This window comes from Molothrus ater, chromosome 1 (genome assembly GCF_012460135.2).
Source record: "Molothrus ater isolate BHLD 08-10-18 breed brown headed cowbird chromosome 1, BPBGC_Mater_1.1, whole genome shotgun sequence".
Lineage (NCBI taxonomy): Eukaryota > Metazoa > Chordata > Aves > Passeriformes > Icteridae > Molothrus > Molothrus ater.
In genome coordinates, this window is record NC_050478.2 from 18,909,798 (window position 1) to 18,927,171 (window position 17,374).

The window sequence follows — 17,374 nt, forward strand, 5'->3', positions numbered from 1 at the left end:
TTAAATTTCAGAAAAATACAAGGACTGGTTTCTTCCTTTTCCTGCCAGCAGCTAGAGCATCCAGAGGGCTCTTCATTGCCTGTCAGGTCTCCAGAGGGCAGATGATCACAGGTGCATATCCTGCTCCACTGACCTGTTTTGGCTTCTTTTTGCTGTCCAGAGTACTTGATCCATTCTCAGTTGGATCTGCTGACAGAATAGGCTGAGTTTGCCCCAAAGTCCTTTAAAGAAAAAGGTAACTTGTCAAAGGAAAGTTGGGAAAGTTGGAATGTATGACTCTTGGCTAGAACTCATCCATTATGACTAGCCTTTGGAAAGCTACCTGGAAATTGTTCTCAAGCTGCATGGTCTAAATCAGTTTTTTTTTCTCCTGGAAAGGTCAGCAGGAGTGGCTGTTGGCACATTACAGGAGCAGGCAGGAGAGGGGCCCCAGCTCTGGGTGTTGCCCTGCAGGTGCATGTGCCAGTGAAGGACAGATGTGCTCAGGTCCTTTGTCCATAGCCAAGGCTGAGGCTGGCAGGGATGCTGGAGCAGAGGCTGGAGCAGCAGCAGGGGAGCACAGAGAGTCTGGTGTGGATGGGAGTGGGAGAGAGTGGGCTGGACAAAGCAGCACGAAGGGGCTGCATGGCTGCAGGGAGATGCTGGTGGTTCCTAAGTCTGAAGGAAAGGCAGAATGGCAGTTCCTGTGCCCTCAGGAGCTCCCTGCAGACAAACCTCACAGCACACAGTGCAGGGAAGGGCAGGTGCCATGCCTTTCCTTAGCCAGGACTGACAGACATCCCTTGGAACACGGAGCATCCAGCATAAAATTTCTGCATCTTGTATGATGCCCCCAGCACTGCAGCTCAGTTTCTGGCTTCTCCTGCCATGTGTTTGATTTGCTGTGCCTGCACAGAGTGTGCACATGCACTGCTGTCAGCTGGGACAGTGTGCACATGCACTGCTGTCAGCTGGACCCTCCTGCTTTACCCTGACCATCTCCAGCCCTGGGCTCCATAGGACTGCAGTCACTGATGCCTGGTGGCAAAAATGATCTGTCACTGACGTGTGATGCAAGTTGGTCCTGCAGGGAGAATTCCTTCTGCCTTTTCCTCTAATGTGCTGCAAGAAAAGAATCACTGATTCAGCTTAAATGGTGCTTAAGTGATATAATGGAGCTCTTGGCTGGCCTGCAGACAGAGGTAACAGCACTTGGATCTAGCACTGATTAAAATTCCACTAGCCTGGTCTTTGTTTACTATTTTAAAAAAATATTTTGCAACAAAAGAAAAGATGAAAAATATAATTTGACTATAAAAGCAAATCAGGGATAAGTGGAATAAGGACAAGTGTGCTGTTCTTTGACATTAATATTTATATTCAAGGATATCCTACATGCGTGCAAGGGACATCAAATTCCTTTTTATTTGCAGGATAGAAGAGAGTTTTGAAGCTTGCATTATGGGCCAAGAAAGGAGAGAGTCTTTGGCCTCTGCAACACAATAGAAACAAACTAGTAATTTAACCACTTCCATTAGCACAGCTTTTAAGGATGGTTGCTTTTCCCAGTTTTCATAGATTTGATGTTGGGAGGATTGCCATACTATTGGCAAGCTGCTAAATAGGAGTTTTTTTGGTCTTTTTATCAAAAAGTAGCTTTTTGATACTTTGTGTTGAAGGTGTAACTCATTAGTACTACTTACATAGAAGTGGATCCAGATAATACCATTGTGTATGTTCCTGCTCTGTACTCTGCAAGCCACCTCCTCATCCTACCAGTGACCAGGAATATGTACCAAGAGCATCCACTAAGTGATTTCTTCCTGTACATGCCACATGGAGGAGAAGTCAATATTTATACCTCTCACTTGATAGAATTCATTAAATATATTTTGCTAAATAACACTCTATATTACATATTCCTTGTTTAATATTTGCCCACAGAAGTATTTGTTATGTGAGTTGAATGCCTAGTTAAGACCTAAATGAGTACAACATATTTAATATTTATTTGCTAGCACAATACAATAGATACAGGGGAGATGAGAGAGAATGCAAATAGAGGAGGAAGAAAAAGTGATTCAAGGGCACAGACAGAGCATGAAATATTTCTACATGACTGAAGTGATTCTGAAAAAAGTAAACGGCAAGAGAAGCTCAGTTCTTTAGGTTTTAGAATTTAAAAGTCAAAAAATTTTGAGAAAAAATAACGTTTAAGGAGATTGTAAATGACTATTAACAGCAGTCCTGCTTTATCTAAAAATATGTTGCTTCAAGATAGCTCCAGAAATGAGCCACTTCTCATCAGATCTGGACCATCTGGGTTCTCCACATTTAGGGCACCTTTTATCTTCAATGACAGGTTCTTGGTATGAGAAATCTTTATTTTTACTTTTTTATTGTTTTAGTCTGTGATGTTATGAATAAAACTCATACCACAGCAAAATCTAGTCACAACAAGGACAACAAAATCCCCATGTGGGTGAGAGCTGTTAAAACTCTGTTAAAGACTACTTACTAGAGAAATTGTATTGGCTAATGGGATTTTGTGAGAAATTACATTGTAGAATTTTGGCAAAGAAAGTGCTTTGGACAGTAATTTGTTTTTCTGAAAATAATGTTTTGTAATAAGAGTAGCATGCCCGGCTCTATTTTCTGAAATGCATTCCTTGAGAGCAAATGGAAATCACAACTGTGCAGGCAGAGGAAGGATTTTGGCCATTTATGTGATTTGAAGAAATCACAAATATAATCCACCACCAGCAAGATACTGTGACATGTTTAACATTGAACTTTTAATTTAGTAAAAGCAAGTGAATCATGAAGTAAATATATCTTTACTTGACGTGATACAAATGTAAGAAAAGCTGTACCAGACATTATAATGCCTTATTTAGCAGATATGTGTTTGCATTTGTAGCTGTGGGCCACATTTCAAAGCTGCCCTTTGGTAAATATAACCATGGAATAATCAAACCTCATTTCTTTATATTGGTTTCTACCAATGTACTTTTTTTGCTGTACAGTTGTGATTATTCAATCCAGACTGGTCTTCCTAGGAATTACTTTTCTGTATCTGTATATACTGGAATTTTGAGGATGAGAATTCAATAGATTTTTTTTTAGTCACAATTAAGTGCATTTTTAAATTTAAAGGCGAATTTGAAGAATTTTAATAGGCTTTTTCTTAGAAGGACACTTGTACACATGCATTATATTAATGGTCTTCCTATATTTAGTTAGTTTTGCTGGTTTTGCACTGTGTGATTAGAGTATGACTACTTTGTTAATGCAATCCTGAAGTGTGAAAACTATCTTAACTTGAAATTTAACTTTATTTTATGAAGAAAATATTTTGAACATCCTGAACAAATTTCAAAGTATCATCCACAATTTTGAACAGGACAGCAATCTACCACCTAAAAATCCCTATGGCAGGGAAAGAGCAGTTTTGAGTAAATAGTGTATTCTATGTTCATCCATCACAGCTTTCAGTTTCCTCTCCAAATGGACTCAATCATTTTATTGAAAAGATATCCCACAAACCAAATGCTGTCCATGATTAATTCCTACATGAGTTTGCTATAACAGGCTCTTCTGTTACACTGTTGGCATGTTGTGCTGTTGGTTGCACAGTCTCTCTATGCATGGTCATACTAGTTAATTTTATGGTGGTTTTGGTTTTGGATTTACCTGATTCTCTTTCTTTTCTCCAATATTTTATGGTGCTAGCTCCTTTCTTGGTAAGGTTCCTAACAAATGTCACTAACATACATACCACATTAATAAATGGAAAATGAGTCTTATGTACTGACAAATGGCATTGTGTGATCTTCACAGAGAATTTCCAGGTGATTTAAAATGGTTTTTCCATTTGCAAAATCAAATTATATTTTTAATTATTCCTAACATCAGCTCATCTCTGGCAAAGTAACAAAAAAGAGGGACCAAGCAGAAACAAAACAGCATTGACAGAATTGAGCAGGGAATTAAAATCAGCTAAAATTGAATGATTCTATGATTCTGTGATAAGTGTTATGATACCGTGTACAATGCTGAGTTGTTTGTTACCTGGTTTAGTGCCTACATGGTTGACATTTCTTTCTGCACAAGGCACAGCACCATGTGTTCCTGACAGAGGCACAGAATGTGCACAGAGCAGCGCTCACATCACAGCCATCTTGTAGCACCTCTTCTGGTCTTCCAGCTTGCTCTCTCTCTCAACAATTATCTTAACCTTAGAGCACTCAAAGTTGGCAAAAATGGTAAAGATGTCCCTCTGATGTATTTTTAGGTCTGCACACTTTTTTGTTTTTAATCACTTCTGCAATTACTGTGAAGTAGAAAAGGACCTTGAAAGGGTCACGCATCTATAAAACCAATATAAAAACGTTCCCTCCAGCGAAATAGTTCTTTGCCCCCTGGTGGTGAATTAATTTTGAAAAATATTACAAAACACTTTTAGGAAAATTTACTTGAAATGAAAAATAAATGCTAATTGCTTCATTGAATACAGGTAATAATACACTGCTAAGCAACACTTAATGTGTCAAACATAATTAGAAAAAATCCTATTATGAGCAAGCTCCATCAATCTTTGATAGTCACTGCAGAATAGATTTAAAATAGTTTGAAAACTGCATGAAACCTTCAATACTTTAAAATCATGTCTTTACTTTTTTTGGGGGTGGGGGGATGGTTAACATAAACATCTTAGGAATGTAATGTAGTCTTGAAAATACCTTATTTCCACCATTCTTACTGGAAATGAACAATGGAAATTATATTCATCCAAACAGCATCTTTACATTGCCCCTCTCTGTATGTTGTCCATACATTGAGAATTCCCATTCTGTGCCACTAGAATAACGTTCCCTGAATAGAACTTTTTAAATAGTGTTACATATTTCTCAAAGTTGTCTAGAGGTTTTCAGCTTGCATATGCTGAGCATCTCCATATGTGAATAAACTACCAGCATGTCATTCTTGGAATAGTAATAACAAAATTAACACTGGTAGTCACCCATTTGCAATTTTAGCTGCAGATAATTTTGAAAGGTGTCAAGAATACATTGTTTAAAAATATGCCATTAGCCCTCTAATCACTGATTTTGTTCTGTCTTTTAATTATTGTGTCTCCAAAACTTCTCTTTGAGAGTGCTTCCCCATGTTCTTCTTCAGAAAAATATATATTAAAATTTAATGACAGACTATTGTCATGTCACACAGTAAAACATTATACATTTATGCTGGAAAAAGGCCATTTATAATGATCAGGGCTTTCATATCTTGGCTTTACACTATTAGGATATGGCTCCTACAAAGATGATCTGAGTATATTACCATATCTTGTGTGATGGTAATGTGGCTTCAGGTAATTTTTGAGTTTGGAAAATAGCATCAAAGGTATGGCATGCCCAGCAGGCACTATTGGGTTTTGGCACTAATGATGTAACATGAAGAAAAAGAAAAAAACTAAGAGTAACGTAGCTTAAAGAGACAGCTGAGCTGCCCAGACCAGGCATTATGGGCTATTTCCTAAATAATATTCTTTCATGTCTGATGGACTGCAATAGCTTTCTGTTTTTAGCTCTGTTGCTTTTGCTTCTCTTCCCATTCCCACATTTCTTTCTCATTACTTTGACTTACGTCTGACCTAAGGTATCAGCTGGTGTACACAAACAGCATACTCCTTACAAATCTTTCCGTGGGCAGGGTTGCTATAAAGTGGTCCCGTCCCCACTGTCCTTCTTTTCCCACTGCCACACTGGATGTCATCTTCTCTCCGTCTCCGTTCCATTCGCCTGATCGCGTGGCTAAACGCTAAACTGCATCTGCAAAATGCTCTGACTTCAGAAAAAAAATCCTTAAAAAGGCAATAGCCAGGCCAGTCGCCTATGGGGACGGAGCGCTGCGGCACCGCTCGGAGCAGGGCTGCTGCTGCTGCTGCCCCGCCGCTGCGGCAGCACAGCCTCCTTCCCTTCCGGGGCGAGTCCTGCGGCGTTCCTGCCAGCTGGGATGTGACAATTCCTGCCAGCTGGGATGTGACAATTCCTGCCTGCGCTCTGCCCTGCCCTGCCCTGCCCTGCTGCCGGGGGAGCTGCTCCGGCTCCGGTTGTGCTGCGGGGTTTTGGCCAGTGGAAAGGCCACTTTAAGCGGGGCTTTTGCTGCCTGCTCTGCCCTCTCGTTCTGGCTCCCTCGTCGGGGCTCGCTGTCCCCGTGATCGTGCGAGTGCAGCTGTTCGTGGGTTGGGCTGTGAATTGGATCAGTGAAACATCTGAGTCTTTCTGTGCGTGTGTACGTACGTGTGCGCGAGCAGTTTTGTGTTGTGTTTTTGGGGGCTTTTTGTTCGTTTGATCGTTTGTTTTTTGGGTTTTTTGGTTTTGTTGTTTTTTTTTTTTTTTTTTTTTAAAGCTGGATCATCTCACCCATTTGACTTCTAACGTGGCCCACACGAGCTGAATGAGCGCGGCTGAGGAGGCAGCGAGCAGAGGCGCAGAGGTGGGAAGCAGCGCCTGGGCTGGGGGGAGGGCGCAGGGAACCCTTGAGCCAGCTTTGTGAGCAGAGAGAGGCTCCCTGTGCCCTGTGACTGCCCAAAACCGTGCACAAAACCACGCCGAGCACCTACACTAACCAGCCGGAAGAGAGAACTGGAACAGACGCAGAGCAGTCAGGCTGTCCAATTGCTGGAGATAAGGCTTTATCTTTAGGAAGAAAAGGGGTGGTCCCTTAATAAGCTCTTTCCCCTGGACGTCTGCTATTCACTTGGGACACCGAGATCGCAGGCTCTTTAGCTATCCGCAATATGATCGTGTGAATCCTACTGGGCTCATGTGGAATGTTGGTCTTTCAGTGCTGTTAAAAATGCTAATAATAACTTGTTCACGCCTTGGGCCTTGGGTGCTGCTGTCAATTAGTGTCAGAATAGAGATTTATTTAAACAAATTATTTCTGTAAATGCTTCTTTCTCTTATGCTTTGTAAAGTAGAGCTTCATGACCAAGTGGACCTGTTTCAGTGACACCTGTCTGCATGTGCAGGCAAATTTGGGGCACAGAAAGGAAATGCTATCCTTGCCTTCACAGCTCTCTCTCTGCATCCTTCAGTGAAAGAACTGCCCAGCTGCAGGGCCTACATACAGGATTAAAAACTCTTCTCTGATCTTCTAGCAATTTAAATGTCATGGCTGAGTCACAGGAAAAAATTACTAATGCTTCCCAACAGGAGTCATTTTAGACAATGATGAAAAAGCCATGTGTAATCTTTTCCTTTCCCCTCTACCTTTGTGTCAGAGTTTGAAATAGTGAGATTTAAATCTTCTTCACCAGTCTCCCAACTCAACTGCCTGTGATATCTCACATGTAGTTGCAGGCTCATAGAGAGGCCAAGCATTGCTGAATTTTATTTTGTTTGTTTTATATTTTAAATATTTCTCTGAAGGCAAGAGAGAGAACTGACTTGTATTTTAACTGTTTTTTTTTGGGGGTGGGAGGCCTAATGTGACTTTAATTGAAGTGCTGGAGAAGGGGGAAGTACTCTTCATTACTCTTATGACTTTAAAGAAGAAAAGTGAAGGAGATTTCATTATTATGGAAGCACTTCTAGCATTTTAATAGTATTTTCAGCATTTTCTTCCCAAAATTTCAGTATTTATGCTTGGAGTACAGAACCATTTTAATGGAAACATTTAAACTAATCTCATAGTGTAGAGTTTCTTAAAAATCCCTTTTGGAAATGTTCAGTGCAGGATTAGGCCTTCTGTTCCAATGGTTTAAGGAGCAGAATAAAAATGAGTTTCAAATTTCTCCCATTGTTAAAACCAATTGGAATAATTTAACTGTGCTAACTTAAATTAAGAGATCTCTTAAATATGTATTTTAGATAATCATAATCCCGTTAACATTAGCACATTTTTCCCTATTATTCTTTCCAAATTCACATTCCTCTTGACTAAAAAAGCCATAATTTATCTGAAGAATTCTCAGGTATTTCTTTCAAAATATGCATTATCTGCTGTGTTCTCAGAAGCACTGGTGCCACAAGCCACCTGCAATTTGTGATCAGTGTTAGGAGAGGTTTCCCTGGTCTCAGTAGTATGGAATAAGTGACTTGTTTTTATCAGGTTTTTTGAAGGCTTTTTAAACAGTTTCAGCAAGAGCAGCCAGAGGTGGGTTTTGAAAGGAGTGATTTTTCATAACACATTCCAAATGCCAAAACATAAGATCAAAATAACAAATGCTTCTCTTCAAGGTTCATCATCGCACTACATCAACTGAAGGAGGTTTAGAAGCTAATGAGGCAAGAGCAAGTAGATATGAAAAATACAGAACAAGTCAGAAGGAAAGGAGAATTTGGAAGTATCTGTTAAGGGGAATGAAATATCACTAATCTCACATTTTAAAAAATCTTCCACCTGGTATGGAAATAATGCTACCTTATTGAACTCTTTATTTGTCCCTGGTTTCTGAGGATACTTTGTATTTTTAAACTTTGTTCTACAACCTTATGAGTAGGTAATGTTTTGAATCCAAAGGTGGTATTTTTGTGCAATTAAGCTTGAGACTTGAAAGGAAGGATAATGTAAATATACAGGGCAACAAATTTATACTGTGGATACTGACAGGCAAAACAGAACAGATTAACAAATAAGGACATGGGAAGAAATTTTTCTATACCGGGTTCAGTTGCTCCAGCCAAACAAAGCAGCTGATAAATTAACAAACCAATGACTTTACTTTGTCATTCTCTAAAAAAGAACGTTTTTTGGCTTTGTGATCAAGTGGGAGGAACCTTTTTAAAGATTATAAGAATGAACAGTTAAATGTACCTTTTCATGAAGGGTAAGTTAAAAGGGTCTATATAAGGCACTGTTGGCTAAATTATCATTTCCTGGCAAATGGGTTTAGGACTCTTCAGAAAGCAGAGCCGGAGGCAGAATTGTGATCCTAAAAGCCCAGTGGGCATACATATGGGATATGGAAACATGAGTTTAAATATCAATCTAATTAATATTTAAATAGTTTATACAAAAGGGAACAGTTTCAATAGTAGAGAATACCTAAGACTACTCTATACTTTATGAGTTGGAAAATTGATAATGGTTGTGTTGGTTCAGCTCCTTACTCAGAACTGAGCAGAGTGTATTATAAAGCCACATCCTGGTATTCCCACGGAGCATCCAAGGAAGCACTCTACTGTACAGTGGTTCTGTAAATGGTAGCATAGGTGAATTCAGGTGCAGATAAGATTGGTACTTGGGATTTTTTTTTTCTTAAATTGCAAACCCTATTTTTTAAAATTTAGTTCATGAATATTTTTCAGATGAGTGAATCTCTCTTTTCTTAAAAAGATTCCCAGAGTGAGTTATTAACCAGGCCTGGTTTCGAGAGAGACGAAACAGATGGGGTGTGCCGAGGAGTCTGCCTGTGCCCGAGAAAAGTGATTTAATGCTGATAATTTGTATTGTTCGGCCATTAAGTTCCCATCTAATTTCTCATCTAGCGTCCCAGGTGAAACATTTCACATTCATTTAAGCTAGGAAAGAACGAAAGGTTCGGGGACAACACCTTAAAAATCGGGTTGATACTAACAGCAGGGCGGAGCGATTTTAGGGTACAATAGGTTACAATAGGAATCACACACGCCCTTAAGGAGTTAACGAAGAGAGGAAATCGAAACAAGATTTAGCGCGCGGGGGCCTCGCGGGCACCGCTGGCTCCGCGGGCACCGCTGGCTCCACGGCGGCAGCCGCGAGGGACCGGAGCCCTCCCCGTGTGTGTTCCTGCGTCCCGGTGTGTGTCCCTGTCCCCGTGTGTGTTCCTGCGTCCCCGTGTGTGTCCCTGTCCCGGTGTGTCCCTGTCCCGGTGTCCGTCCTCGCTGTTCCCGGCGGGACGGGGGAAGGGCGGGGTGGGGCGGGGCGTCCACGCGCAGAGAGCTCGCGCCAGGAGCCGCTCGCGCCCTTCCCCCTCCGGCCTCTCCATTGCGCGAGCGCCGGCGGTTACCGGGGCGAGTGACGTCACGAGCCGCGGAGGCGGCGATTGGCCCGCCGGGGAGCACCCCCCCCCCTCACCCCTCCCCCGCCGTGGGACCGCCGCTGCTGGGGCCGGGCCGGGCCTCGCGCGTCCCCTCAGAGCGGAGCGGCCGCCGCGGCGAGCGCGGCCTCCCCGGAGCCCCCCGGGCACGTCCCCGCTTCGCCCGCGCTCCGGTGCCGCCACCGCAGGCGGGGGTCATGGCCCGCCTGCGGCCCACGCCGCGCCCTCGGCTGCTGCCGCTCCTGGCGCTGCTGGCGCTGCTTGCGCCCCGCGCCCGCGCCTGGGACAGCGGCGACCTGGAGCTCTTCGACCTGGTGGAGGAGGTGCCGCAGAACTTCTACGACTTCCTGGGGGTGCAGCAGGTGAGCGAGGGACCGAGCCCGCCCGCCGCCGCCCCCTGCCCTAGCCCGTTCCCCGTTCCCGCCGGTCACCGGTGCCCCTGAGCCCAGGGCAGCTGCCCGGCTCCCCCCGCCGGCCCTCGGCCCTCGCCTGGCGCTGTCACCCTCCTCTGCCCTGCCCCCGGGCAATGCGCCTGTCCCTTCCCAGCCTCTCCCCTCCCGCTGCGGGGGCTCTGCTCTGCTTCAGGTACTGCTCTGTTGCTTCTCCTTCCTGCCCCACCAGAAATCAGCCCTCTCTCTCCCACACCTTTGTGTGTTCCTACTGCCTGTTGCTTTTCTGAACATATCCCATTTTCTCCAAATGCATCTACAGCCAGACAAAAGTAGCTTCTGGGGTTTTCACACTTCCCATTCATATCGTCGGCATGGCAGTTTCTCACCTTTCCCTCCTTCTGCATAGCTGCTATGTCCTTATCTTAAGATTGTGAATCACCATGTGTTGCGGCTCATATTTCTCTCACCCATGCCGTGTGGTAGACTGTGACCCTTTGCTGTGTTAATGGCTTGTAGATGGTTATATTTGTTTACTTTCCATGTACCTTGGTCATTGTGTGTGGTTTTCACCTCTCTCTGATCAGTAACACCTAATATTATCTTAAAGAATTTGTTATGCACCTTCAGTTAATTTTTCATGCCAGTGTGGTCAAGACAGGAACTCCTGTTAGGAACGCTTTTATCCCATGGTTTGTGTGTACATTTTGGATGTGGTTGCTGGTTTCATTGCTGCTTGGCATCTTCAGCTTGTATCACTTGTCGGGGCTCCCTTATGATGCCCTTTCTTTTCTCTAGATGGTTTGCTCTATGTGTGACCCTACTCGGTGTCTCTACATGCATCTTAACCACTTTTTTTACTTTCTTCCAATCAGTGTTCTTCTCCTCAATAATGAAATACGCAATTCTTTATATGCTGCTACTTCACCCAGAATCTCTAAAAGACATTTTGCTCTTTCTCTGTCTCCTAGTGCATTCTGTACCCCTAATGCCTTCTTTTTCCAGTGCTATATTCTGGGCATTGATCCTATTTAAATGGCTTCCCTGCCAACCTTGAAGTTTATTCTGATGTAGTTCTTGTAGATTTTGAGAGTAATGACTGTATTTTCAGGTGCATTTCACTAAGGCCACGTCTAAAAAGAGAGGGAAGATGTCTGCAACGTATAAGTGTCCAGTTTTGGGAACTACTGGCTGTGATTGCTCTGACTCTGTTTCATCTCTTTCTTCTTCAGTCCTTCTTAAGCATGCAGTGTTAAATACTATGGAATACCATCAACTATACAACCCAGCAAGTGCTGCTATTCATGTTTCATTTTCAAGACCCTAAAAATCCAAGTGTTAATTCTCAAAGAAAACTTTAGTGTTAGATAATATAGGTATGCAAAACTTAGTTTCTGTTAGTGATGTTCAGGTCTGATATGCAACTCTTTGTTAACATCTTCCACAGTCCTTTCTTCTAGGGCCAAATCTCTACCTTAGCCTGTATGCTTAGCAAAATGTTTAGCAAATATTCTTCTAGTTCACATTTCTACTCTTAGTCATAATGGCAAATTTGCATCACTTGCAGTGTGGGAGCAAGGAAAAAGTTGATGGAAGTGCAACACAAATGAAACAGAGTTTTTTTGGGGGTTTTTTGTTTAAAGTGTACTTTTGTTTAAAGAGGTCACTCATCTCGTCATTATAGCCAAGACTGGAGATGTACACATGCAGCAGAATAAACCTGTGAGTGGAATAATGGAGTATGCAGTGTTGGGAGTTGAGCTTCAATAGGAATCTGTAAGATTGGAAAATGCTGTGTGGATTTACAGGTTCTTTCACACTGTATCCTTTGTTCCTGCTGCTTGCTTCTCCAGCTCTGTATCTGAAACTTCCAACAGGATCCTTGTGTCATCCTGAAGGGATGTTGTCCTGCAGTGCCTTGCTCGGCAGCTGCTGCTGTTCAAATTACCTTATGAGAAGGGTAATGGGTCTTGTGACAGGATCAGGGGAAGTGCGCAAATTCCAGGTGTGCTGTATCCTACCCTGGATGTCTCAACACAAAGCTGCCTTTTACCATAATATCTCAATGTGATGTTTGCACATTTCTTCAGGTCTTCTGCTATTTTTTAATACTTTTAATGGAGCTTATTTGTTTTGCATGTCATTATTGTGTTAGTTGGGATGCTTTTGACTGTAGTGCTGTAATTTCACTTTTTGTAGTTCTGGTACTAGAGGTTTCCTCCCCTGAGTTCAGGTGGTTTTCTTGTCAACAAGAGTTGACTGTGTGTGGGACAATAGCCTTTATGGCCACTCCTTTGAACTCTTTAATTATCTTTCATTCATTAAGGCTTGCTCTTCCTGCCACCCATTCTTATTTCATTGCCTTGTATCATGTCCTGATAATACCTTCTTCCTTCATGAACTTCTGGGAGAGGGAGTACTTCTCCATTATGCAGGATGTAACTTCAATATCTGAGATATGGATGCTCAACTGTGTTTGTTAACAGTACTGTATCGGGGCTGCCAGATTTCTTCTAAACATGTCATCTTGTGTTTTGAAAAAATATAGGGAATGGCTCTAATGCTTCCTTAAGGCATTAAAGCAGCTTAGGTTTTGATGGGAGAATTGTGGCACTGATTGTTGAACTCATACATGATGTCAGAAGCTGATGCTGACCTCAGCTGACAAGATGCAGAAGGCATTGTGGGAAGTGCTGTAGCTCTCAAACATGCTTTGGTGAAGCCTCTGCTGTGTGGATTTTTTCACTGAAATTGGAGAGAAATTATTAGGGTTTTGTTGCTGTTCTATACTTGCAGGAATATGGGGTTTGTGTTTTGTCATTTTGAGGGCCTTGTGGAAGCCTCCTGGCATTGTCAGGTAACTCATCCAGCTCTGGTAAGGTGTTAAGTTTGAGCTGCTGCAGTTTTCTGATATCAATGGCAAAGATAGAGGGTGATCTAAACAAAGTGATTGTTGTGGTTCTGAATGTGGAACGACAAAGTAAGAATAAGATTGTGACTGTCTTGGCTGTTAAATAACTGACCTTTGTTCCTGATTTCAAAGAGGGAGGGCTGAGCAATCTACAAGTGCTCATGGAATGGTTGAGGTTGGAAGGTCCCTTCTTGTCCAACCCCCAAATGTTAGGGGTGAGTACCTAGATTAAGAAGTATCTGATTTTTATACAAGGACACAATCTGTCTATTTGGGTTTTTATCAGATCTAATAGTACCACAGCATGAGGAGGTCTTGCACTGTTATGTTGTTACTATTGCTGTTCTGACCAACGTTGGAATTGCTCTACCTTCCCTTTCTTTGGTGGTTCTTAAATTGATGATGTAACTAACTTAAATGATTCATAGAAAACATTGCTGGTTTCAAGAAGTTGGACCTAGCAGAATGGGGATGTAATCTTGGGCTTGAGAAAAGGTTGCATTTCCCTGTCCCCCAAGTGGTTACTGAAGAAAATAGAATCATAACCTCTTGACAAATCTGATGTAATAATAATTTCATTAATCACTTCAATATAGCCAGTTTCAAACCAACAAAGGAATCAGGACCAAATAGTATTCATCTAAAAACTCAGATGAAGCAGCAGAATTAAACCAGAGGCTATGCAGACTCAGTAATATGATGACCGGTTACCTAAGAATGAGAACACAGAAATGTGATGTTAACATCTTGGAAAAATTCCAGGAAGATCTGAGGAGCTACAAGCTTGTGTGGTGGACAAATGAATGGGTCAAGTTAATGTTATCATCTCTTACAGATTTTAATAGTTGATACCTTCATGAATGTGATATGCTTTGGATAAATCAACTTTGCATCAGTTGAACCTGTGGCTCTTCTTCCCAAAATATGCTTTTGATTATAGCTTGTTAATATGGCTTCAAAGGAATTATTTGTTCCTCCACTTTTTTTGACTTGCAGCCAGGAATGCACTGCAAGCCTCTGTATGTCTTTTGAAATTTGTGATACAGTTCTTGGATACAAAGGATCTGATAAAAAAAGTTTTAGGTAACAGTTATTTGTGAAGATGTATTGGAATGCATTCCAGCTGTATTGCTGGAATTGAGCTGTGTGGAGCTGTGTGTTGTATGTCTGGACAAGGAAGGGCTGCAAGAGGCTTTGGCTTCCACTGCTGGTTACATAAGGGAAGGGGTGGGGATGGAAGTTCTGCTAGGCCTGTGCATTGCAGGGAAACAAACACTCTGAGTGCTCCTTGGGGTAGTGGAAGAGGCCCTGGGAGCTCAGGTTCTTGGGGGAGAGTTAACAAGTAGGACTTGCTGGCCAGCATGGTGGATAAATATGTAACCTGAAAAATGCTGAGAGGGATATTTTCTTCAATATTGGCTTATGCCTTTCTTATGGCACACGAGCTTCGTATTGAACCAGGCTCTAATGTGTTTGTGTGCCTTTACTGCAGAGAACTAAGAGTGTTATATCCACTGCAAGATGATGAGTGTGGTAGATGATGCTGCAGCATAAAGTCAGAACTGTGGGTACAGAGCCTGATTTTGGTCTGAAGCCTATGAGACATGTTAGCAACTCCAAGAAAATGCATGACATGAAAACCAAGGAGTTGGATATCTATGGCTGTGGGAAACCACAACCTCTCCAGATGAGCTGGATGTGTTGGGCTAATAGGCTTCTTTCAAGAATGCTGGAACAGATGAGCTGTTGTGTACTGTGTCGAGTAACAGGATCTGACAGGGTTATGTCTGTAGAATGCAATGTTTGCAATGTTTGGTACTGTGGAACTGATGTCCATACTGTTTGCATTTTGGGGATTTTTTTTTCCTTGTTGTTGAACTAACTCCAGGCTGGCTGCATGGACTCAATGCCTGTTTGTGTTGAAGCATGCTGTTTGCACTCTTGGTTTCACACCTTGTGGTTCAGTTCTCTCTGAAAGGAATCCTGTTCATCCACTCCAGGACTGCTTCATGATACGCAGTCAGTAGGTACAATAAAGCAGTTTGATTTACACGCACGCTCCTGGGCTGCACTAAAAGTGTGAGGTAGCTGCACCTTTAAGACTGTAGTTTCTAGTAAATTGCTGACACTGAATTACACCTCTTGGCATTGCTCTGTAAGAAGAGGAATGAACACCACAACAAACTGTGTGGCTTTTATGGTATTATCAAGTGTTACTGGAGATGGAAGAAAACTCTCAGTAAGCTTTCTATGTGGTCTGTTTTATGCAAATGCATTGACCGAGGCATGCAATGCATACATCACCACAGTTCAAAAGTTGTGAATTTGTATGTTATATAAATGAAGTTCTTGGACATAGATTTAGTAACCTATTTTTCAGAAATAATGGCTATCTGGAAGTTACCAGTGTTGTTTTGTCTGATCCTGCTGTAGTTCTGGCTTTGAATGGGTTATTGTCCAGAAAAAAAATCTACATTAAACTATTTTTCTTATAGAACTTCTGGGGAGCTTTGAGTACATAGATTGGTCCCTTCTGTGTGGGAAGAGACAGCTCTCTCTCATGTGTGTCTGTCCAAGGAATACTCTTAAGTCCTCATCAAGAGCAGCCTGTCTGTACCCATGCAGTTCTGTCTTCTTGGCAGGCAAGGTGCACATAGCTAGAGCAAGGAAGGAGGGAAATAAGGAGGGTAGCCCAGAAAGTCAGCAGTCTGTTTGTTCTTCCCCATGACAAGCTGGATCGCTCTCCATAGATGTATTTTGGTTGCTCTTCTACCACTTCAGGCTGTTCTCCTCCCTGCTGCTTTTTGAGGTTAGAGTATGTGGGTGCAGTGTTGCTAAAATCATGGAGTGTGCATCATCTGCAAACAATTTAGCAAAAATCTAGTAGTTCAGTCTTCCAAGCTTTGGAAGTATTTGATCAAGTAAGACAAAACTTCACTTGCATGTGATTATAACATCATTTCTTCAGATAATTTTGTCAAAACTATGAGCTGTAAGCTATTCTTGCTTTGTTTTGTAAGACTTTTTTATCTTGCATGACAAATAAGATATTCACTGTGACCTTCAAAAGTGTGCTGTGAAATGACATGGAGCCATGTAGCACCTTGGTGTCTCACTCATTTCTGACGAAGAAAAGTTGTTCAGCTGGTGATTAAACATCATGTCTAATGGTCTCAGCCTGTTCTGAGATTGCTTTCTGCTTCTTGTTCAAAGTATGTGTTAAGGAGATCTAAATTGGAAGGCATCAGATTGAAATGCACTGTCAATTGCAACATCAGAATTCTCAGTTAGAGGAAATGTTTCCATTTTCTTGCTCCAAGCTTTCAAAAATAATTAACTTCCATAATACACAACTGGGTGATAGTACTAGCAGACCTTTATTTGAATATTGAGGGATTTTGGTAATTTCTGAAATTGTATTTCTTTTAAGGCCATGAATGTGCTGTCAGCATTGAGGCATAATAGTAATAGTCCATTGCACTGGTTCAAACAAAAATATCATCAGAAAGTCCAGTTTTGTTTCTGGTGGATTTAGCTGTAATGTCAGTTCATTCCATAAAAGTAATTGTGTGGTTTTTCTTAGTGTGTTACTGGGACACAGCTTTGCATCCCTTTATGGTTAAAAACTTCCTTTCTGAATATGTTACTTGTAAGTTACACATAGAACTGAGATTTTCAGCAGCTCTGGAAACTCTGCTTGTCCCAGAAGATGTAAATTATTAAGGTTGTGTGAAGTCATCATTGATATTATTCACTTGGATCCTGTAGAACAAAGTTGTTTCGATTTTGAGTAGTTTAATGGCTTGTAAGAGTCACCATAGAGAAGTGCTAATGATAAACTGCAGCATTTGTAGCTGGGGATGGTGCAGGGCACAGGTTTCTGTGTGTTTTGGGATTTTTTTTAAATTGCTGAATTTAGAGGTAAACTGCTGGTAATGTATTCTATTCTGTAAATGCCCTGCCTTTATCTTTTTGTTCAGTGTTGTTGCATATAAAAATGATTGAGACATCTAGACATGTAAAGCTTGTATTTTCCATAAAAATGGGTTTTCTGCATTGTTGTCT

At 41.9% G+C, this 17,374-nt stretch overlaps 1 protein-coding gene across 1 annotated transcript in view; it reads left to right on the plus strand.

Annotated features, from left to right (window-relative positions):
* The first annotated feature begins 10,169 nt into the window (after positions 1 to 10,169).
* DNAJC1 (DnaJ heat shock protein family (Hsp40) member C1) overlaps positions 10,170 to 17,374 on the plus strand; it is a 107,107-nt gene continuing 99,902 nt past the window's right edge. Inside the window, exon 1 of the mRNA XM_036406943.2 lies at positions 10,170 to 10,371. Within this exon, the coding sequence (XP_036262836.1) occupies positions 10,207 to 10,371 (165 nt within the window). The 5' untranslated portion in view covers positions 10,170 to 10,206. The remainder of the gene's footprint in view (positions 10,372 to 17,374) is intronic.